A 25,287-nucleotide genomic window follows, 5' to 3' on the forward strand; every position below is an offset into this window, starting at 1 on the left:
ACTGAGAAAAAAAATACTTAAAAATGTATTTATACATAGAATCATAAAGTCTATAGTGTAAAATGCATAAAAGTCACACTGAGAGAGGAGTTTGGTAACATGTACTGTTGGTTGGTATACATCCATCAATGTGTTTAGATTACTGCAACCAAAAAATTTAGTTCCGTATACTATATATGTATAGTAAGAAAAATATACTTAAAAATTTATTTATGAGAAGTGGGGATACAAGGTTTATTTCACAGAAATAAGGATTATTTTTCATTTTTTTGTAAAAAATAAATCTTATATTCCACAAATAAATTTTCAAGTATCTTTTTCCTAGTATACTAGTATACTTTTCCTAGTATATGTTATATATTACTGTTGTTTCTTAACCGTTTTAGCGCCACGTAGCGCGATCGCGCTGTTCGCGTACTGTGATAAATGTGCCGCGATGTTTGCTCACGATCGTCAATTCGCAACGCGCTCGGTTCCGAATGTCGTACGTACCTCTTGAATTGGAAAACCAAAACCTGTATTATAGAATGTTATCACATAAACAAAACGTAAAACACGAATATTTTGCAAGCTTTTGAGTGTTTAGTATAGCGTTTCTGATATGACTGATGAAATGAAGCGCGAGCGCGCCGAGCGGTATATTTCGACGAAAAACAAGAGCAGCGCGATCGCGTCGATCGGCATTACTCGCAGATAAATGAACGAAGCGCTATCGCGCTGCATGGCACAATCCGACACGGATTTTTCAAAACCCCTGGCACTAAAACGGTTAATATACAATGTACAAAATGTATGAAACTAAATATATGAAACTAAATTTTTGATTACAGTAATCAAACATTTAGTGAGCTGATATATTAACCAAATTTTGGTGCTTGTTACGAAATCTTATTTTCAGCGCGCACAAAATAAAAGTATTCGCGAAATCTTCGCTTTTCCAGCCTCCCCCTTTCCTCCGTCGCGAAACTCGGAAAAGAGTCCGCCACGAAGTTGGCAAACGGGCATTCCTGACGGTCGTTCCGGTGTGCACACGGTGGCGAGGAGATGCGCCTGCAAGATTTAAGGACAAAACGGAGACTGCGCTGGCCAGGAGGACTGGTTTATTCCCACTTGACCGTGAGGCTCTCGGGGACCAAAGTGATAAAACTTAAGTGGCGCAGGCTAAGGTCGTTACCACTATCGTACGCGCGTACCGTTCTCCGCGTCCTGCGATCGCCAGTAGACGATGACCACTCGGTGGAGTCGCATCGTTCCACGTCGATCGCGCTCATAAATCGCTCGCTCACTCGCCTGTTCGTTCACACTCGTCCGTTCGCTCTCACGAGACAGACATGTGGGCGTCGTTGTTGTCGTCGGCAATCGTCCTAGTCCTGCTAGTCGCCTCGCCGGCCTCCTGCTGGCATGATGAGTCAGGCTCCTGGTTCCAACCCACGAAGGGCGAAATCTGGCCCGTGCCGAACTCACGAACGCTCAAGGAGGACTTCTACCTACTGCGACCGTCGAACTTCGATATCCGGGTAAGCTGTTTCTCCTGCTTTTCCTTTTCTTTCCAAACATTCTTCCGACATTCCTTCCATCGCGTCATATTTACCCGCTCGGCACGCGACAACTCGCCGACGCGTGTGTTTATGCGAAATTGTCGAGATGGATTGATGGATTCCTGTCACACATGTTTGTCATTCGCAATTTTGCCGCAGTGATTTCTTGACGGTTGTCAAACGGACGGACTTTGCGTGCACACGCGATGCGGTAGTTTTAATGCAACTGTTATTTCGCCGAATTCCCAAAGCGGAGGGCTCCCGATGGAACGGCGCTCCTTCGCGATTTCACGTGTCTTGCACCGGCGGTCGTATATTCGTTCTTACTTTTCCCCGATGTATTCGTTCATCCGTTCCCTCTATATATATCAAATATTACTATAATCTATCGTAAGATCAACGTAAACATCTATTTCTGCAGACCCGCACTATCGTGTATTTCATCGAATTTTAACGCACGCATTTCGATTTGCTCGTATCTAGAATGGTATTTTTCCTTTCGCTCAGGTAAACGGCGAGACGTGCGATATAGTGATCGAGGCGGTAGAACGGTACACGAGAATCATCTTGACGGAAGCCAGAATAGCCAGGCTGGTCACGGAAGGGCAGCCAAGAACGTCCGTCCGAGACGATCCTCACTTCAAAGGCACTCTTGAGGCCCTAAGCATCCGCCTTCAGCAACCTTGCGAGCAGAATGGCGAGCATTGGCCACACTTGCACATGAATGAGTCTTGTAAGTTCGTGTATCATAATAAAAAAAAGAAAGGAAAAGCGTCAGCAGAACGTAATTTTTTCAACTTGTAATTTCGCACAAACCGGAAACTGCATTTGTTAGATTGTTACTTCAGTCAGCTGTTCGTACGAGATTTTACGTTCTGCATCAGTAAATTAATTCGATTATTTAGCCGGTGAAAAAAAAGAGCTGCATTTTTCAGCTATAATTTTTGCATGAGTGCACGTTTTATGTTTTATGCGACGAGATGCGATGGTCGCTTTGCGAGACGTGCAGCATACATTGCAAAGTAATAGGTAACGCCGTAGAAATCAACTGAATGATACCGGCGACTGACTGTCTTAGCCTCGATCTAACATTCATCGATTTGTGTCGATAACGGGCTTTCGCGTGCGCGCGAATTGAATTCTTACGATTCCTAATAACGTCTTCTCTTTCCTGTCGGCAACCTAAACCGGTTTATCGAATCGATTCGATAATTCCCAACGGTGCATTAAACAAACGGTACATTGACTGAGCAGCGCGAGTAAAGAATAGCGATAATTCTTTCTTCATTATCTTATTACTTATCTCATTACACGATAGAGACAATCGATTCGTCAATGCAATCTCCATTGAAATAAAAAATCACATGAAAAAGCAACAAAATACGCGAGACCATTAATTCTTATTAGGGGTAGTATTATTCGATATATTCGAAGTTTCGAAACTTTGAGACTTCGACATTTAACGAGGAAATTCGAAGATTTGTAATATCGAAGTTATTAATAGGACTAATTTTAAAGAAGGTAACAAAATATTATATAATTAGAGAGTATCAGTTTAATAGCATCTTTAGTTCACTTCTGAAATTTATACTTGTCTTGTTTAAAACAAAGTGAATGAAGAAAGCATAAATAATAAATAACGAATTTCATTCACTTTATTTTAAATTAAATGCAAATTTTAATGAATTCATATTAATGCAAAAATAAACGCAAATTAATGCAACAAATGCAAAATAAATGCAAATTAAATTAAATTAAACTTTGCCATAATATGTATCAGTATAATGCAATGTAAAAAAGAATTTACATTTTGTAGAGCAGTAAATACTGTTGACTATGCCTACAAAACGAACGCATGTATTTTCTAATTCTTGAAGTTTCAAATATTGAAACATTCGAATACCTGAATATTCGAATGTTCATACTTCAAAATTTTATTATTCAAATATAATGTATCGAAAGCTCAGCAATTCGAAGCTTCGAATATAATTTCTCACACTTCTATTTCTTACATCTGTGCGTGTAAAATACATTGCGACAAATAAGATTTCAGTTTAGATTCAACAATTCCTCGTGGTGCATCCGGCTGTATCCGAAAGCCTTGAAGCTTCAACAATCGATCGTTTAGCTACGTGGCGAGAATTACAATTAATTTACTCCGATTAATTCAAGGCGATCGCGCGACCCGGAATGACGAGTGCGCGCTGAACGCAAGATTTTCGAGCGAGTTAAGCAATAGTAGCGTAATCAGCGAAACGATTGGCACGACGACGGACAATAAGACAACTCGATTCGCCTTCTGGTTTCTTATCGCACCGAATGAAGTGTCATGTCGTGATGTCGTAATCGGCGATTAGCGAGCGTAATTCTCCGTAATTTATCCGCGCTCTTCCTCCTCGCGACTAAATCGATTTAACTTCTCGTCGTTGACATCCGACACGCACGACATTTTCAGATAAGCTTGAAATAAACGAGACTTCGCCGATCGCTGTTCTCCGGGCCGAAGCCGTCTGGGGAATCCTACGAGGACTCGAAACCTTCTCGCAGGTGTTGGCTCCGTCCGGCGACGGTCCAACCGTGAGTATCTGCACGTTTATCCTCCTTCTCGTCGTAAACGATGAAACTTTTACACGCAATCCGACGAACTCATGTTTCGAGCGCCTCTGAACGAAAGCAGCGCGACTTTTTGCGCAGTAGATATTCTCGAAAATGAAACGTTTGCAATTTTTCGCAACGTTATTACGACTTTCATTTTGACGAAAGGCGAGGTGATATTTTCGTCGAGAAAATCACGCTTATAAATTCGTTCACGCGGAGCTTCCTGCGCGAACGTCGAAATTTTGGCAGGCTCGCGATCGGCTCTTTCTTCGAAAATGATTCAGCAGGACGTAAGCTTAATCGTGAGTTTCAGTTGAAAGTGAAATGCCAAACCATCGTGGACCAACCGAAATTGCCACATCGAGGTCTCCTGCTGGACACCTCTCGCCATTACTTGCCTCTCTCCGACATCCTCTTGACATTGGACGCAATGTCGTACAACAAGCTCAATGTCCTGCATTGGCACATCGTCGATGACAACAGTTTCCCGTACCAAAGCACCAGATATCCCGAATTGTCCGCCAAAGGCGCTTTTCATCACTCGATGATCTACACGCCTAATGACGTGCAGAAAGTAGTTGATTACGCGAGGCTACGCGGCATCCGAGTGATGCCTGAGTTCGATACACCCGGACACACCAAGTCGTGGGGGCTGGCTTATCCGGAATTGCTGACTATATGTTACGGTAAATAAATGAACATAGACACGCGACTTGATTTGCGCGTCGCGTGTCGTTACTTCCGTGAAAGTCATAGGTCCGTATTTCCGTTCAACCAAAAAAATATAGCACGGAGAAAAATAATTTGCTAACAGATCAAGTTTTATGCTGTCGCAACAAAATCCGTCAATTACTACATGAACGGCAAATTGATTTTTGTTAAAAAATACTAATTGCCATTCGCTGAATCATTTTTCTGAATTTATAAATTATTTTATTCTAAGGACAAATTAGTAAATGTAGGACAACACTATTTTGTTCTAATAGCAAATTAACGTGTTCTAGGGACAAATTCATTCAGCAAAATTTTTTCTATCCCAACAACAAAACTGTCTTTGTATTAATTGCGAATAATTCACTGTTTTTCTTATCCTAACTAAATGTTATTGCTGCCGCAATGAATATGTAGGAACAACGATTTCACTGCAATAGTAAAATTATTTCTCCCCATGTATATTCAACGAATGTGAAATAACAGAGTGAGATAATAACTATTGCCACCTTGAATTTCTTCGAGATATGAAAATAGAAGAAAAATTTATCTAACGAGAATTGCATCGAACATCTGTAAATATACATTTTTCTGTACCTTTATCGTCTAATCCATTAATCTTCATTATCTAATCACCGATAATATTTTTATTTTTCGAAGATATTCAAAGTATGATAAAATGTTATTCTACTTTACACTTGAACATGATAAGTCGACAGTCGATTCCGTTAAACATATTAATATTTTCTCGACGATGAAAATTGCGGTAATCAGAGTTCATTCGTTTATGAATTTGTTAGACTCCACCGGTAAGCCGAGCGGTAAATTGGGCCCGATGAACCCGACGAAACAGGCCCTGTACGAATTCGTGCGCAATTTGTTCTCCGAGATCGTGCAGGTGTTTCCGGATCAATACATCCACCTGGGTGGCGACGAGGTGCCCTTTAATTGCTGGGCCAGCAATCCGGAAATTATTGCATATATGAAAGCGCACAATATGTCGAAATATGAGCTCCTGGAGAACGAGTACATAGCGCAGGTGCTCGCGATCAGCAATTCGCTGGACGCCAGCACCATCGTCTGGCAAGAAGTGAGTGGCTCGCGATCTACACGTAGACTTTTTCCTATCTTCCTCGACGACCAATCAGTTCCTTCCTGTCGCTTGATCTCTTTCACGTGTATTATTCATCTTTATATGGGTTTTACTTCAGCATCTTATCTCGTAGGTTTTCGACAACGGCGTCGTGCTGCCTACGACCACCGTGGTTCATGTCTGGAAGGCACAACGTTGGCAGAAGGAGCTGGAGAGAGCAACGATGGCCGGCCATCCGGTCTTGTTATCCTCTTGTTGGTACCTGGACCACATCGACAGCGGCGGTGACTGGATCAAGTTTTACAATTGCGATCCTTTCGACTTCGTCGGCGCAGCCAATGCCACGAACCTGATGCTCGGCGGCGAGACTTGCATGTGGGGAGAATTCGTGGACAGGTGAGTGTTCCACTTTTTTTCTCATGTTTTCTTCAAGCATCAACTTTACTTTGTGATTTTTAACATATATCGTCCCCGGATTCACAAGTCGATAATCAATTCGATGTCGATAATTGATTCCTCGGATCTTTTCATTTGATAACTAGATCTTTAATTGATATACAAAGGAGGATCGATGCTATATTCTGTTAATATAGTCAATATCTAGCTGTCTGTGTAATATGTGGAAGATATTATACATATCGACCGATTATTAACGATTTAATTGATATCTAGTCGATATCATATCCAATCGAATCGTTATATCTATACATCAACTTGATATAGATATGATATAAACTGGATAACGACTAGATCGTCAATATCTACATAATATCTTCTATATATCGTAATGAAGTCTTATAACATGTAGATTTAAATATGACCTATTGGTGAAATTAGAAAATAATTTACTATTCGAAAGCCGAGATATTCGCAATCCAAGAAGAACACAAAATCATATAAGAGTCAAGATAATGTCAAAATAATATAAATGATTTTGATATTATTTTGATGTTATCTTGACTTTTATATGAAATTAAAAATAGAATATAAAAATAGGACATTCATTCTCAAGAAACACGCATAAAAAATGTCATTTTCAATTCCTAAATATAATAAAAAGTCATATAAAAGTCAAGATAACATCAAAATAATATCAAAANACATTTTTTATGCGTGTTTCTTGAGAATGAATGTCCTATTTTTATATTCTATTTTTAATTTCTTTTAAACTACATTTAGGATTTTTATGAGAAACTATTGTGATATTAAGGACTAATATAGAGACATTATAAAAGAATTTCAGAATTATTGATCATTTTATCTCGAAAATAGAGCGGTATAAATTTCATAACTTGTAGTAATATTCGAAATACATATACATGTACACATATTTAAACATTTATATAACTAGATACATATACTATGAGAATATAGAGAATATAATATCTAGATATATTTCATGATATATATATATAATCTCATAGTATATGTATCTATATCTATTTATTTCAAATTTATATATGTGCCTGTATCTACTTACATTTCCCTTTCAGTATCTGAATAGATACTGGATCAGAATTAGAATATTATGTATACATGTCTCTATCTCAACTTCGTTTTAAATTAATATTTATTATTTACATAGCGAAGTAAATGTATATGAACGTAATTTTGCTTGATAAATACTAAATTTATGAGTGACCTTGATGCGCCACTAAAAATGCAACACCTAGCACTATAAACTTAGGACAATCGTAAGTCCATTTTCAGATACTGAATAGCCAATGGAAAAATTTGTATAGCATCTGAAAATGAACTTACAAAGATCTCAAATATAAGATCCAATCATGAACACCGCCTTTTGTTTACGCAGCATAGAAAAAAAAACATTACCGTTGTCACATCTGTGTGACACTGGTAGCAAAAGTATTATACCACATGTTTCATATCAAGTTTTCTCATCACTCATCATTGCTTTCAGGAGCAACGTGCACCCCAGAATTTGGCCGCGTGCAAGCGCAGCGGCCGAGCGTCTGTGGAGCTTCAAGAAGCAGGACAACAATGCGGCCGCCCAACGTCTAGAGGAGCACGCCTGTCGTATGAACAGACGCGGTATACCTGCGCAACCACCAAATGGACCGGGATTCTGCGTGATATAGTGCGCACCCGCCGGTTGGCACTAATCTTCTCGTTTAACCCACGTATTACGTAAGCGCACGTTAATGAGAAACACGAGCCGTCATTTCGCATTCATTCATCACTGTCGCATCGATTGTATGTAACAATAAATACAATTTGAGTTATGAGAGAACGTGTATTTCTTTTTATTCGCCGAGAAAATCATTTTTGTAGCTATAATCGCATAAGTAGAAGAATTGTAGTCAGGAGAACCGTTTCACTAGTAAAGGCTAGTTTTACAACCTTCGATTAACTTAATTGACAGATTATTCCATTGGAATTGATCGATCACATTTCATGTCGTCGTTAAGCAGAATTGGCCAGAAATAACCAATCACGCTTGACACTTAATCGATCGATTAAGTTAATCGGAAATTGTGAAACTGGCCTTAGGTGTAACTCAATAATGTCAATGATGATAACTTTATATGCATATCGCCACTTCTATTTTTTAGTTAAAATCAAATGAATATGCATATAATTGAGGTCGTAAATGATGATAATTTTATATAATAATAAAATTTCAGTGTTCACACTACGTGCACTGAAAGAAAAAATATTTGTGCTATAATATCATATGTAACTATAATGCCATAACTATACACCATAGTAAAAAATTAAAGCCAAGGGAACCATTTTCTTAACAAGTGTTATTGTAATGTCAGTGATGATAACTTTACATTCATATTGCTGCTTTTGTGATTAAAACCGAAAAGAAAAGACCGAGAATAACTATTATTTCTTTTATTCTATATATAACCGCGCGATAAAGAAAAAGACATAAAAAAGAAAAAATAAACTGAGTAATCGACGTAATCGTGATTTTTTCGACAACTATCAACAACTTTCGACAACTTTCGACAACTAATTAACTTCGGAAATTTCACATAGTCAGATAAAATTTCTCCTTTGATCGTTTGTATGCAACAGTGTCAGAAAAGTAGGTAAAATTGATTTGCACGCGCGCCGGTCGCGATTACACCTGTCCTATCCATTATCCCTATCTAATAGCGTCGCGAAATTATGATCTCTATTGTTAGACATAGATATTACAATGAAGATATGGCATTGCTTTTGTCACTAGCCTTTCAATCATGCTCACGAACCATCGCTGGAATGCAACAGTTGATGTGCTTCGAGAGCATTGTCGAAGCGGACACGCGATGAACAGTTGCATTGGGCGAAGGAATGCTCTTGTCTAAAATTAAACAGCCCGTGACGAGATTGATTTCCGTTGGCGATTTCGATTTGGAATGAAGATACTTTCGGTCGAAAGTTTCACCCGTGCAAACCTGCAATTGTTTATCAAACGGTCGCGCGCCGAAAAAGAAATTTGCATGAGACGTTGCCTTTTCCGCGTAATCGGCAATTCGATGCACGTCAATTATGCAAATCAAACGACCGGTTTGAATTCCCGTCGATCGTTTAAAAATATCATATTTGCTCAGACTATTTCAAGGCTAAAGGTGATCCGCTATCGGTAATGAATGACGTTGTTCGCGTTTTTTGCCGGATGTGTGGCGATTCGCGTCATCTCGCGCATTTTGAAACGGGAAAAAAGCGGGAATATGTGATTCCCCGGCGTAATCTATTCCGCGAAAGCCGACGATCAATTTTTTCACGTGTCACCAAGGTTACCCGATTAATAACTTCACAGCTGATTTTCTGCCATGAGAGGCGGTTAATTTTAAATTTCAAAGTATTTCTCAGCAGAGACCGAAAAATTTCAAGTGACGTCGAATCATTTTCTCGGCCTAACGGATCCTCTCTCGTCAGAACAAGCAATCGTTGGAGCAAATCACGATCGACGACTTGATCCTCGATCGCACTTTTCAAAATCCCCCACGTGAATTTTGCCAACGATACCGATCGTTGTCCACTACGTCGTACGGTGTACGCCTTTGAATATCATGTCGAGGTAAATTTTAGCATGAACGTAATCTCTTAATAGGATTTAATCAGAAACCTCACCCATGTGAATTTGTGTTTAGAATTTAAACAGATGTCTTTCCTAATTTCTTAAAGACATCTCATGTCTCGGCTTTAGACGTTATTGTTTGGAAAATGACATCTGATATCTTAAGGAGTTCGAATTGTCGGTTTTGCAAGTGATCTAAACGTGTATTATCACGCATACATTTTCAGCATAGTTTCCTAACCTCATTTATTATTTATTCGAAGTAGTCGCCGTATTACCGAAGAATCGCGAATTTATCGTTTCTATCATTTCTCTTACTTATAACTGTTCTCGCGTCTTTAAAAACTCATCGTTAATTAAAAATACCTCCTCATATACATTTGAACGCGGAGATGACATGAATTTTAGGTACAGAACGTTTTCGGCGCGAATGGCGAAGGAGCGCGAATGGTGAAGGATCGCGACGTTGAAATTTGTCGATTGAAATTTATCGCTTCGGCGTTTGACTACGGTCGTTTCTCCGTATCGACGATAAAGCGACAGATAACACTATTGGAATAGCATGCAAAATAACTCGAGGCTTACGATTTATCCGCGTCTCTGCGTCGATTCATTCTCGAGTCTTCGAATCTTCGACACGCTCGTTAGCGGACGGCGGCGAAATGGACGAGTATAAGAAATATGGCGGATACCTTCGCGCGCGCTAGTGGATAGTGCTGCCCTCTATGATATACCGCGCGTCTCAACGCGCGAACACAGCTGAGCGGTCTTATCTTCATGACCGACAGCAGTGTTTACAAAAACATGGTGGGGGCAAGGCCGTAGCTGTCGGAAAAGATACGAACACTAGACGGATTTCCTGAAAGCGCGGCGGGGAATACAGCTGCGGAAACCGGTTATGTAATCCACGACCGGTCTCACCCACGTATAACAATACACCGAAGGGTTCGCCGTTAGCGCAGGTATCGCAGCGCGGCAGGTAGGCCACCCTAAAAGCGTCAAAGCAACCGAGCGTGTGCCGCTTAACCGTTTTAGCGCCACGCAGCGCGATCGCGCTGTTCGCGTACTGTGGTGAAATGTACCGCGATGTTTGGTCACGATCGTCAATTCCTCCTCAGTTATATAAGTTGTATCATTTTTAATTAAAGTCTCAATGTATCTAATTATTGAATGTTGCAGGAATTCTTGCGTTCCCCCCCAAACATATTATATAAAAATGACACCTCCAGCTGCGTGTCCTGTAATTTGTTGTACTCCGCCCTTGGGTTTTGCCTCCATGCCTCGCGAGCCCACCATTCCAAGTAGACCAGTTCTTCAGCCTCGATGCCTCCCGAAACCCGCTAAGGCGATGGTACGTAAATTATCTAGAATTTCACCCAACAGAATTTCATCGACGTCTTTAGCATCGCGCACGACACGTGCAAAATTAAGACGAGATTAATCAACCGCGCTTTATGACCAAATTGCATATATAGTAAAAAATATTTTATTAATAACGGTCCACTGAAATCTTTCGTTATTTTAACATTGGACATATATTAAAAAGCACAAATATAATGTTAAATTTACAAATTCGTCTTGCTTATGTTGACATTACAGACACTTAACATTATATTTATATATTTTTTAATACAAATGGATCTACTTGAAATGTAACACACAATCACGATAATCGTGTGTTTATTCACTTTGTGGTAACGAAAATTAATAAACAAAAATTTTCAAAAGGTTTATCTGCCACCTTGTCCACGCTGTTGCACACCTTGTCCACCGAAAGTCGAGGTCATATGTGACCCATCATTTCCTACATGCTGTGCCCCTCCGTGTCCTCCTTGCCCTCCGTGCCCTCCGTGTCCCCAACCATGTCTTCCGGTTACCTTTTACGTTTCCACTGCGAAGTACTCTTCCTGTGTACCTTGTCCATCGCCTCGTTCTGTCTGCAAGTCACTATGTGGTCAGTTTATTATCACGGCTCCTTTATGAGGATTTGTTGCTGAAATTAATGCAAGTTTCTCGTCCCGCAGTACCCTCTCCGCCTTGCTGAGAGACGTTGTTCTAATTGGCGAGTGACAGGTCAGTAATTATACAACATGTACCTGCATTTAAATAGGAATTTACATAAGCGGTAAAGAAGAGACTTATACATGTTTATGAAGCGACACATTTTAATGTTATAAGATTTAAAAGTTCCGATGTATTTACAAAGGCAAATTTACAAACGATGTATTTACAAAGGCAAAAACAGTCGAGAAAGAATAAAAAGTGGGGAGGAGGAAAAAATAGATAGAGAGACAGCGTATGTCTGTTTATAAGTTCATAATTAAATATCTCAAAAAAAAACTTTTCTAGTTAATTAAGCGTTTAAACGATTTATCTCGATTTATTTCTCATGCTATTTCTAAGTCTCTTCCTCTTACAATGCAAATATTTTTTCTTTACAAAATCAAAACACGCAGGTTAACATGCAGAGTCGGTTGTTTGCAGGCCATTATGATGTGCAACATACATTTTAATTGATTTTAATAAATGGTATTAATTGAAGACACTTTAATCGGAACAGCTTTAAAATCGATAATAATTTGTCCGACGTGTTACATTAAACGTTTAATAATTATGTACTCAAGATTATAAATAAATAAAATTATTCTCCCCCTCTACTAACATATTATATATTTATCGGTTCTCTTTGCTAGCTCTCATTCTTCGGTATTTACACACCACTCCAATAATAGAGTAGAACAATTGCGAGTTAAAAAAAAAGCGTCAAAAATCATATAGCGCTAGTGTAACTTTCGATATCGACATTGCTGTATAAAAATTCAGCTGTATAGTGTATATCAAAATTTCGATCAACAGTTCGGACACGTATCCATGACAACTAGTCGCACACATGTTTCTCATTTCTTAACACGTTAAAACACGCAGTCTCCTTTCGGCGATAGAGCAAAATCCGGGAATTTTCTCATCGAATTTAAACGATGAGACCTTTTCACAGCTAATGTCGCGTCTCTAAATTCACAATTCAGCAAAATCAATTATAACAGTGAAAAATATGTGAGAGATCTCGAGTCACACGTATCAAATCAATAAATATCTGATGTCTATGCGAAATCTTCTTCGAGGAAAATTTTAGTCGAGAAGAATTCCAGATATAGAGAATTATCCGCGCGTCCGAGCTCGCAAATTGACCGAGACGAGTTGTCACCGACGTCGTCGAAGACGACGCTTGCGATCCGCAGATCCGTCGTCCTTGGCAGAACTCGAGCGACTTAATTTATCGCGAAAGTAAAGGCCGAAGGCGATCAAACAATGCTGCCCGACAAAAGGGACGAGACTCGTCCACCGAAAACCAGATTCAGTTTTCGGGACAGATCAAAGGAGATGCGTATGACCTGTATACCACGACTCAAGAGCTTCCCTGCCGAGAAGATCAAGAAACTAGATAACCTGCCGATGTTTTCGTCCGAGTCAATTGGCGTACCACAAGATGAAGTTTCCTTAGTAGACTCGCCTGTTGGGATTGCGAACTGCGACCGTGGCGACGGAATGTCTGCCGAATTATCGCCAGGATATCAGCAATTCAAGGTAAATTCCGGGCAAGCTTCCTCGACCTCAATTAAAATCGCATATCGTGTGCATATCTCATCTCGTAATTAAAGCATCAGTAACTTTATTTGTTATTTTCTAAAACCAGTTTTATATTTCTTTCGTATCACGAATCAAGTGAATTTTACTGATACGATGCATATACTTTCAGTCGCAGTGTGCGTCAATCATGAATCAGCAACAGGTTGTACCGAACCATCGGCAGACCGATCAAACGAGACCACAGTCCGACAGTTTGCAGACTGGACAAATCGGATCTACTAAAGAGCAAGTTTATCGTACTTTCGCAGCGAGTGCCAACCAAGAAGCAGTCGTGCGCGATCGGTCACTTCCAAATTCGCCGACGATGGTCAACCAGTCGGTGATCGTTGAAAACTCTCGCACACGAGGCATGAAGCGGGCCTTCGAGCGATCCCCGTGCGCAGGCATCGATCGACATCGCGACGAGGATGCCGTTCTCGACACCGACTATGAAGAGCAACCGGTCGGCGGCCGAAACGCGGCCAGTTACAAACAAATGATCATGCAGATGCAGCAACAGAAGCAGGACGCGAGTAACTGTCAAGGTATCCAGTTGCAAGGCGCTCGTCGAACACCGTCGCACGATCAGTCCTCAGAGAATCCTCAGCAGCCGATGTATCAGCAGCTTCAGCGCGACGCGTATCATCAACAAATATCGCAGGCGTCCCATCACGCGCTATCGACCTCCAATCAGCAAGTGCACAGTAATCCCGGGGTACACTGTAATTACCTGAATCAGCGATTATCCACGGCACAATTAGCTCCCGCGCAGGGAATGACCTCGCCGCAGGACATGACGATGAGCCAGATGAGGTTGATGCGACACAATCTGCCGGTCCATCAGCAGAGTCTCGGCTACCCCATCGGTCAGAGCGCGTGGCTGCGGGACGAGCGATGTGCGAGTCAGCAACAAGCGCCTCTGCCTCAATGGAACTGTTATCACCAGAATCCCGCGCCGAATTCGAGCTGCTGTCGACAGTACCCGGAGAGTCAAGATCAGTCTATGTCGTCACGGCATCAGACGAGTCGCAAGGCTGTCGTCGACCAGCAACCCGGCGCAGAAGTTCACGGCCGACAGCACAGCAGCAAGAAGACGCTGCAATTCACGCCGGACATGATTCACGATCAGGAACTGCTGGTGTCCACCATGCGGCAGCAATGCGTGCCGCACGACGTGATGCGCCGTCAATTCGACGCGTTGCTGAACGAGCAACGCAGGCACTTGGCTTATATTGCGCAATTTCAACAACAGACCGCCGACGCTGAAGCGGAGATCAAGAGGACGTGCCGATTAATACGAAGGAGGACGGAGAACGACGAGAAGCCGGAGTGGATGGTGCACATCACGCCGTCGCGGATCTCGTACAGCGATCTGGAGAGAATAAAATCACAGCAGAGAATCCTAAGGCCCTCCGAACAGCAGCCGACGAACGCTCAATCGCCAGAAGTTGGCGGGACAATGCCTGCTCAGCAACAACAACAGGATTGCCGACAGCCGAGAGAGGAGACAAGCGCTCAGGCGGTTTTACCTCAGCGAATGTACTTGCGCATGGATCCTCATCCGTGGCAGCAGCAAACAGCCGATTGGTCGCGCAGAGACGAACATCGGGCGCCCTGCGTAGGCTGTTATCCTTACAGTCACTTGCAAAATGCACCGAACCACTTTTATCAGAAGCAAGGTTTTGACGGATACGAGCAGTGTCCGGAACGCTTTTACCAGTACAACGCGCCTCATAACTCGTGCCAAACGCATCCTGAACATCAAAAGGTCTGGTCCGAGCAACACAATGCGACCTCGTTGAGACCGATTGACAAACAGGCAGAATCAAGGGATACCGTGCGCGAACGAGGCGAGAGGCCCATTGAGTCCTCCAGTCTGCTAAAGATGCGCACGTACAGGGAAGTAATCCGCCCTCAGAAGCGCAACAACGGCCTGCAGGATCCGGTTACTATTCAGAGAACGCTCGAGACGCTGAAAGATCCGGCAAGTAGGAAGGGTCTCGAGTACTTGGCTAATTTGGCGAGGAAGAAACCCGCGATCAAGTTAAACGGGACTCAAGAGCCTGACGAAATCCCGGAGGACCTGCGACTGCACCAAGCCTCCTTGGAGAACTCGCAAGCCCCGAAGAGGATCTCGTCGAATGGTCTGGAGAACAACAGGAACCCGGACAATCCTGTGCCGCGCGTCTCGCGATTCGGAAGATTCGACGAGCCCGTGATGATGGAGTACCCGCGCCAAAGGCAAGGCCCGAAGACCTGTTACGACGGTGCGTCGGCCGAGATGGCTGCGAGAAGCTCGCAGCAACGAGATCACGCGGTCCCCCAGGACGCACGATCGATTCCTTGCGATCGAGCGAATCTGCCCGCGCCTACAACGTTAGCACGTCCCGACAATCACGCCGTGAACCTCCAATACGGAGGCACGCCGCATTATCAGCAGATGCAGCGGTGCTATCACAACAGGCAGATTCTAGCGAGCAACAATGGCGGCCAAGGTGACGGTATCGCGAGCATAGAGCGGCCCGACGCACCGGCGATGGGAATTGATCGCGCCGGCGGTGATACACTTGGCGAGAACCCGAGCGCCGAGGAGGCGACCAAGCGCGGCTACGGGGAGCGATCGATGCCGGGGACGAGCCCTTACGGCCGAGCGGAAATCCGCGACGCGAGGATCATCGATTGCGCCGGGACGCGTCTTTTCTAGCAAGGAAGCCCGATCACCTGCCGAACGGTCTCGCCGTCCCGCCGAATAAATTGCTCGCGAGCAGGCACGTATAGCCGCCGATGATATTTTAGAGCTCGACCTATTCGTGAGACAATTGCGACGATGGCGGCTTCCTCGTGACCGGCGCGGCTACAGTTCTACAGTTCTAAGTTGTTTCGTTCGAGCGAAATTGCGCTCATGAGCGAGAGAGCGAAACAGATTTTCTTCACTTTTTAGATATATGTACGTTAAATTTGTATACACGATGATGTATTGTATATATGATATTGTATGTACGATGCAAGTTAGATTTGTATCGCTTTGTATGTACTGGGTCAAAATGTTCGGATATGTACGTTTTGTTTTTTTTATGTCAATATTGTGCGTGTACGCAAATCCGACGGGTTTTTCGATTCTATTTGTATTTATACGACGTTCATGCATGTCCTTAGCTCTTTTCGATGCGACGTCGTGTTTAAGCATCAAGAAGAATAAATTAATTTATACAAATTTATATTTTCAATTTCTCTTCTATAATGTTGTGCTCAGCCGGAAAATGTTATTCTTGAGTGACCACAGAGGAAAGTAATAATTGCATGGATTTTCCTAAGAAAGGTTTTGTTATAATGGTAAACGTTGGATCAAAGGGCGTTCGGTTTTACTTGTAAGACGTCTCCACAAATTCCTTCATATTTTCTTCGGCATTTGTGTAAATATTAATGCAATGTTATAGAAAGATATTCTTAATTTAATTTAAGGAGGGAAAATATACGAGAGCAAAAAATGAAAAATCGATGCTACGATCAAAGGTATATTAGAAAATTATTTTAGATTTCCGCTGATAAATTTTTGTTACCATCTTTATATGCGTGTATGTACGTGCGTGCATGCGTGCGTATGTGGGCGCTAAAAGAATTTATTTGTATCATTTTGAAAACGTCTTAACTACTCAACTAATCAGTGGCCTCAACTAATGGAAACAGAAAGACGAGCCAGCTGCACTTTCTCAAACATTTTTTCATTTGAATTGCTCGAAGAAATCCTCCAAAATTACCGGATATTCCTTTATCCTTCTACTTGAAAACCGCATAACTATTTTCTCAACAATAAATTGCTAAGTATTTTATTTCTAATAATTTTTAAACAAAGACGAATAAAAATTACCAATTTATTAAAAAAATATGTAGCTTAAAAAAATAATTCGGCAAGTTATAGGTTTCTCAGTGGAATTTTCCCCATTGATAAGTTTTTTAAAGAAAAAAGCGAGGTTCGGCTCCTCCTGAAAAACGACCTTTTTTTTACAATGGCTCGGACACAAAAGACCTGCTATGCTATTCGGAAGGTTAATCCATTAGCTGCCACGATCCCCATTTGGGGCTCAAAACAAAACATAATTTGAATATAATTATACTGTTACACAACTCTTTGTGCATATATATATAACTTATATATATAACTTATCCGGCCAAAAATTTCAAAAAAAAAATTTGGCAGTTAATGGGTTAAGCAAAGTGATACCTGACTGCAAGATAGCATCTGACAACGAGGTGTTTCACGTGGTGGGGGAGATTCTCCCAAATAATGTAGTGAACAATTAGAATTGCAGAAAAAACATAAAACATATGTTAACAGGGTGACTCTGTTAATTTAATGTTATTAATATTATAAGGAGTTCTTAACAAATATTTGCTTATTTGTAACACATTTCATATGTTAACGTAAAACTTCAGTGGACTATTTATTATTTTACGTACATAAATGTATACATACGAGTATATATATGCATATTTTACTTTAGGTAGAACTTAGCTAGTACTTTAGGTAGAAATCAACCATTGAATCCTTTAGCGTAAATTTCGCCTGCGCATGTAATTACGACATTTACGACACATGCGCGTTATTGGTGTGTTTTTATTAGCATGAATATGTAATTTGCTAATTAATACTTTTGGTAAATCAAATTTGTCCAAGCATTCTGTCGTTACAATCTTCTCGTTCGCCTTTATGCGCTTGAATATTAGTTCACGGGCTAAGCCTTGTAGAGATGACACTGTGATAAAACAAAAAGACATATAAATAACGAAAGATCAATTGTTTAATAGCTATTTACAGGCCTAACCTAATGTAGATACGTACCGGCATATATCGGCAGGGTCCGTAATTGCACTAAGGGTAACTCCATTTGGAGAAGCAGATGTTTCTGCCTCTTCTCAGATAATGCGTTAGGAGGGTTTGGAGGTACATTAATATTTTCAAGATAAACGCCATATTTTGATACAGTATAAATTTTTATGATACTGGGACTTTCAAAATAAAAAATGGCTATTTTATCACCCAGAAGAGTTTCGAGACCAGATAACTCTTGCGTAACGCTGTTGACATCAGGCAAATGCCGATCTAAGATACTGAGTAGCGTGCTTCCGTACTTTGCCTCAATCATATTTTCAAATTCTTTTAAATCGTCCACTATACAGGAGCGACCTCCTCCTAGAACCATGAATGGAAAAACGACATTGTATAATTCAACAAGATATATAATGTATTATAAATTCTGGATGCGTCTGTTGTGTGCGCACGCGCGCGCGTGTGTGTGTATGTGTGTCTGTGTAGTTACATACATATATTATTCTTTCATTATTATATCTAATAAATAATTTAACACTGTAATGTGTGTATCTTATATGACAACATTACTATAATAGTAATTATCGGCGATATCAAATAAAATACAAAAATGTTATGTAATGTTATGTGATGTAACGCATTTTTGCTTTATAGTTTTATTATATAGAAATATGAAGCATATAAATATAAGGAGAGTGTGAAAATATATATGCGCTCGCGCGTCTGCATGTGTGTTAGCGAATATCTTATAGCCATTTTTTCGTTATACAGAGTCTAAGCTATCCCTTTTTCTTGTGCGTTCATTAGTTCAGATAAAACAATTAATTTCTCTAATTATTGTGAATTTTGCAAAGTGATACATGATTTTTTCATTCAGTTTCACCCGTTCTTTAAATACATAGACAACAATTAATATGATCGATAGCACAACATCTAAATAGATCTGCTTTTAAATCATTAATCAAAAAGTATTTACCCATTAGAGCTCTTTCGGTGTATCTTCTAACCGGTCTATTAACTTCCAACGTTTTCAGCTCAGTATCGTTGATGATATTGCACACTACTTGTGGAAAGGTAGTGAAGAAGTTAAGTAAGATCTCATGTTGTTCACGGAAATAATGCCTGTATCTTGTCTTATAGCGCAGTGACTGAAGATTCATCATTAACTGCTCATTTACTTTCTGTATTTCTATGAGAAAGACCTCGCATGGACTCAACGGCTTCTCACTGACGATCACAGGAACATCACCTGTACTATTAAAGTGTACAGCAACAGTATTCTCTTCAAAAAGTCTGACTGATTGGCTCAAGCTGCGTAATCGTGGTGCACCGACGTTCATTTTATCCATTTTAGTACACTTATCCGAACAAACGTTTGCAATTTCTAAGTAGATGCTCGCAACTTTGGATGAACGTTTAGTCCACAAGGATGTATGACAAGACGATTACTGACCAAAGCTAAGGTTCAACTGAAATTCATAGACCTGTCCACTTCTCACTTTTTACGTTCGTGAAAGCAGTGATTCTAATTGGAAGACGTGGTTTAGTGTGCGAAAAGTGGAAGGGATACGCAAAAAAAGGGACATGTGGAGGGGGGGATATAAAGAGGAAGTATCGCTGGAAAATAAGTCATTCCTTCTTTTTTCCATAAGGATCATTCAGCGGAGGTTTTTTCCAACCTTTTTACTTTCTCCACTTTTTTTTAGAATTCTTTAAAATAGATACCCATCTTCTAACTAGAATCACTACTTTCAAGGACATTCAAACACTTCAAAAGTCGTGAAAAGTGAAGAGTGAACAGGAATATAAGGCCCAGTTGCACTTCAGTCTTACATATAGCGAGTATCGATTTAGGAACTGCATCGCTGTTTGTTGAAAATTTTGTTCAGATAAGTGCATCATAATGGATAAGATGAACGTCGGTGCACCGCGATTACGCAGCCTAAGCCGGTCAATCAATCTTTTTGAAGATGATACTGTTGCAGTACGTTTAGGTGAAAATGAAATTGACGTTCCCACGATTGTCAGTGCCAAACCGTTGAAGCCATGCGAAGTCTTCCTCATAGAAGTACAGAAAGTAGCTGAGGACGAATCTGAAGGATGTCTATCAACGAGCAATATGTCAGAGAATACACACCGTGATGTGAGCGTTCCTGAACTGCGAGAGGACTATTATAAGAGAAAGATTACCAAACCACAAGTATTGTGCGGTATTATCACCGATACTAAGTTAAAAAAGTTGGAGGCTAAAGGATCGGCTAGAAGAATGAAAGAAAGAATAAAGGGTAAGTACTTACTGATTAATGATTTCGAGGCTGATTTTTTTAGATATTCGTGCTCTAAGCGATCATATTAATTGGTAACTATATATTTAAGATAGTTCTCAAATAACTATGTTATTTCTGAAAGAAGTTGGGCGTTTATACGTATGTATATATATATATATATAATCACGCATGCACGCATATATAATATTTTCACACTCCCCATATATACATTTTCATATTTAAATCTATTAAAACTATAAAATAAAAGTGTATGTTACATAAGAAAAGCATATTATTTAGAATTTCTGATATACTACATATCACGCTGATTTATACAATTTTGTTTTTGTACCCATTGTTCTAGAAACTGACTATTCCTATATAGTGAAGCAATTGACAAGATGTAAAAGAATGATTGAATCAAAAGACGGAAGCAAGCTGCTTAACATCTTGGATCGGTATTTGTCAAGTGACAACATCGTGAAGCATGATTTGTCTTCTCTCAAGACCCTATTGAGTGATAAAATAATGATTTATTATTTTCAATGCCCCAAGCGCAGGAAAATAAGAATTTATACTATATCAAAGTATGGTTTCTATGTTGAAAAGATTAAGGTACCTCGTAAGACAGTATGTGGAAAGAGAGAAAAATATTTGCTTCTCCAAATGCGTCATTCTTTGATGAAATTGAGAACACTGCCAATATAAGCCGATACGTATTTGCATTATGTCAGACCGCGAAACGAATGCTAAACAACCAATATTTCGTCATTTATGTATCTATTTGTATTTCCAACAATATTATCATTACAGAGCTTATGCCGCACATGCCGTGAGCTCATTTTTAAGTGCATGAAGGCGAATAGGAATTTAACGAAAGGTCGTTTAAATGATCTGTACTTACCAACAACATTAGTTAAAAAATTACACATTCACATCAGTGATAAATCCGTGGTATGAAATCAAATGCAGGCGATGTCTACAATGAAGGTACACTTGTTGATTACCATGTTGACGTAAGATTTGGCAATATCACAGCGCTGATCATTGTAAAAGCACACACACTTGTAGAAGCAACAAACTGCGTAATGTTACTCGACCTTACGATAGAAACTTTTCATATATATATATTTGTTGTAGAGATTTTATAAATAAATATTTGAAACGGCAAAACCCGTTGTAACAGTGAACTTTGGAATATAAATATATTCTATACATAGTATATAAATATAGAAAAAACAATTAAGATAATCCGTGTCGCGTGAATAATTAACAAATGAAACTGGCGTTATTCATTTTTTCATTGATTTCGGAATGAAGCTAGCGCGAGATCGAATCTGGGAATCGCGGCGGAGGGGCAACCATTCGATAACTGTCCTTCAAGTTTCGGCGTGTCCAGGTTCAACTTATCGTTGCGGAAATTTACCGAGAAATTCTCAAAGTGCGCTCAACATGCACAGAGACTACCGGCAGCGCAATTTTATGGACGAGTTCTGCGGCATCTTACGCGAAATCGATCGCTTGTAAGCGAGGACTTGCCATTTGCCTTTGCCTTTTGCCATAGCCGAGTCGATCTAATAATCGCGTCGGGGAAATACACGTTTACTAGGATGCCCGAGCCGAATGAAGTCCTCGATACTGCGACAGGTGTCACGGAACATGATATTCCCTTTTCCGTTCCGCCAGGGAGCCCGAGCCCAAGCTGTGCAACGCGAGCTGTCCTCCTCTAGGATGTCCTCGAGGACCTTGTCGCGGGGTGTGCTGCCGCGGGGAGACCTGTGATCCCTGCTGCGTATCGTGGATGCCGCGCGAGCCACCTCGGTTGCCACCCTGCACTTGGGCGCCACGTTACCTGATGAATTGCGCAAGCAGCGCGGCTGGCTCGTCTTCTCGTGGCCATTAGTTGAACGTTGCGAGAATCGAAGAAACTAACCTTTATGTCACGGCGGCGGCTGTCCCAATACCACCTGTGTTACGGCAAAGGAAATCATCATTCGGAAGGAGGATGCTGCTTTTGTATAAAAAAAAGAAATTGAAATAAAGGACTCAGATTAGGGAAAATTGCGTTTCTTTTTCATTCGTGTGTCGTTGCGCTCCTCTCATACTGAATAAAACGTGCTACCGTTCAAGTAATGCTTACTTGTTCCAAGTAAAATGTTTATTCCAATACTCGTTAGCAAATATTTACCGGAAGTAGAAATATAATTCACTGTATATGATATTTCTTTCATATAAATAAACATTTCCTTGTATATGTTGAAAATATTTAAAACAGTTGCGATAAGTATTATATTCGTAACACTGAAAATATCAGAATTTATTTTCAAGAAATATTGACTGGACAGAAAAATTTAAATTTAAAAACCATTAGGTTTCTTCAGTGGGAAAGGAGTATTACATAAATCTAGTAAATACTCTCTTAAATCTAGAACCACTTTATACTCACATTCAGTAATTTATTTATAAATTAAAGTATTGTATCGCGTCTAAGTAAGTATTTACTACAAGTTATTAAAATATACTTAAATTGATAAAAATATTGCCCGATTTAAGATTTAAGATTCGGAAAATAGGTAATTACGTTTACTCGAGCACTTTTTTCTGTATACGCTATTTCATAACACTTTCATTTGATTGCGCATTAACCGATTGCACGTTGCTGGCTTTCGTACTGACATAATCATCGGAAATAATTCCGGCCTCGCGCATCTCGCAAATTGCGAGATGCAGATTATGCGGAAGGCTTTCGTGCCTCGTCGAATCCATATTACCTGAAAACCGCGACATTTCAGCAACCTCGAACGAGGTTCGGTGCGCGAATAATTGATAACAAATGTCACACTGTAATAACTTCTGCTACTTCAGAGCGAACTATACAATATCTCGCGAGTCGCGGGCAACATTTTAGTTAACTGGAGCCCGCACGCGCACGCAATTAATAATACTTTCGCGCCTGGTCACATCGTCCGCTGCGAAGTTTTAATTGTAAAAGATGGACGAGGAAGAGAGGAGATGTCTGGTGGCGCGTTACCCGACGATACATAATTCCGTGGAGATATTCGCGGCCACAGCCGGCAAGTCGCCGAAGGAACAGGAAGTTCGCTTGAGAAAAACACGGAATAATAGTCGATCTGGCATCTTAACGAGGCTTATTAATTTCATCGATATTTTCCCGCAGTATTTCATGCCGCCCTCGGAGTATATCAGGCAGATGTTGATGAGCACTCAAGAGAGACTCGACTATCTGCTGAGACACAGTCGCAGTATGAACGCGCGAGCTTTACATGTTACCGAAAGCCGCCACTTCCAGTCATCTCCCTGTATTGTTCTCTTTCAACGATTCGTTCCCGGCGACGTGTACAACGCAACGCTTACAATACGCAATGTATCAAAGGTACGGTGTTCATTGTTCTTTCCCGTTTTTCGCAATCAAGACTTTTGGTTGACGTCTCACGTCATTCGCCGACTCGGCATCGTTCGTCCTTCGTACGATATTCCCGAGATCAACCCCGATTCCATTTTTGAGATATTACGTTAAAGGTGTCGCGGCGCTTGAGGATCTCGCGCGACCCCGATCCCTTTTTCACCGTGGAACATCATGGCTCGAATTACAGCACGGTCGTAGCGCCCGGGCTCGTTCACGTTTATAACGTCAGGTTCAGCCCGGCCGAAAGGCGAGACTACGAGTATCGTGTCGGATTCGTCGCCGACGATGACGACAACGACGACGGCGACGTCTTCGCGGTGCCGGTAATCGGTGAGAAAGTAAATTACATCGCAATTACACGCGATCACGTATACGCGCGGTATGCTGTGGACTGAATTAATATTGCTCCAGCTCTCGGTCCGAGGCCTGTACTCGATATCCCCGATCAGATCGAGATACCGAACACCGCGGTGAAGATCTCCTCCTCGAGGACGATCTTGGTACGCAATGTGGGAGACGCGCCGGCGACCTTCAATTTCTGCTCGGACCAGTACGTTACGTGAAATTGTTTAACATTAGAACCGCCGATGGTGCCATTTCGGCTTCGCTGATTTTTAAAATTGCTATAAATCCTACACATTTTTGTATTAAGTAATAGTTTTCTCTGACTCTTTATCGTTTTAAATGTGAATATAACTTCGAATAATGGAAGTAATATCAAAATAACTTTTTTAGTAGTCGAAAATAAAAGTGGAAGTCAAATTGGCACCTAAGAAGGTTCCAGCGGGATACCTAAGCTCAGCGGTTTTAGTGTTAACACGATCTCCAGATACGAGTTATCTCGTAGTTGGCGGGCCGAAAGGATTCCCCTCTTCGTACGGGAACTAAAAACGCTGTTGTATCAACAGAATCGATCAACAGCGCCGTACTAAATCTTGAATTTTGTCGAGTAGTGAATATTAGTTAACGCGAATAAAAATAACTTCGCTGAATTTAAAACAGCTTCAGAAACAAAATTTCTTAATGTCACTGTGGCTATCGGCGTATTAAGATAGTTATAAAAAAATATTTTACACAATTCATAATTAAGCAATAGATAATAATTGAGCAAAAAATAATTTCTAATACGCAACAATCCCCATAATTATGTCAGTCCGTATTT

The 25,287-nt window shown here is 40.8% G+C and overlaps 4 protein-coding genes across 4 annotated transcripts in view; 3 read left to right on the top strand and 1 right to left on the bottom strand.

The window, feature by feature from the left end:
- Positions 1-10,641, bottom strand: part of LOC106746026 (ELKS/Rab6-interacting/CAST family member 1) — a 97,564-nt gene extending 86,923 nt beyond the window's left edge. Inside the window, exon 1 of the mRNA XM_014622127.1 lies at positions 10,562-10,641. The gene's annotated coding sequence lies outside the window, so the exon portion shown is untranslated. The remainder of the gene's footprint in view (positions 1-10,561) is intronic.
- LOC106746027 (beta-hexosaminidase subunit beta-like) lies at positions 1,208-8,191 on the top strand. Its single transcript, XM_014622132.1, has 7 exons — positions 1,208-1,517; positions 2,046-2,271; positions 3,994-4,115; positions 4,450-4,822; positions 5,648-5,937; positions 6,074-6,336; positions 7,862-8,191. Exons 1-7 carry the CDS (start codon positions 1,332-1,334, stop codon positions 8,037-8,039), a joined length of 1,638 nt encoding a protein of 545 aa, XP_014477618.1. The 5' UTR covers positions 1,208-1,331; the 3' UTR covers positions 8,040-8,191.
- Positions 10,642-13,285: 2,644 nt separating the features above from the next.
- On the top strand, positions 13,286-16,307 carry LOC106745991. Its single transcript, XM_014622080.1, has 2 exons — positions 13,286-13,561; positions 13,734-16,307. Exons 1-2 carry the CDS (start codon positions 13,286-13,288, stop codon positions 16,305-16,307), a joined length of 2,850 nt encoding a protein of 949 aa, XP_014477566.1.
- Positions 16,308-23,690: 7,383 nt separating this feature from the next.
- LOC106745992 (hydrocephalus-inducing protein homolog) lies at positions 23,691-24,688 on the top strand. Its single transcript, XM_014622081.1, has 4 exons — positions 23,691-23,795; positions 23,877-24,092; positions 24,239-24,455; positions 24,537-24,688. The coding sequence occupies exons 1-4, from the start codon at positions 23,691-23,693 to the stop codon at positions 24,686-24,688; spliced, it is 690 nt and encodes a 229-aa protein (XP_014477567.1).
- Positions 24,689-25,287: the final 599 nt, after the last annotated feature.

The sequence above is a fragment of the Dinoponera quadriceps genome, unplaced genomic scaffold (assembly GCF_001313825.1).
Source record: "Dinoponera quadriceps isolate SergipeBrazil2010 unplaced genomic scaffold, ASM131382v1 scaffold1782, whole genome shotgun sequence".
Lineage (NCBI taxonomy): Eukaryota > Metazoa > Arthropoda > Insecta > Hymenoptera > Formicidae > Dinoponera > Dinoponera quadriceps.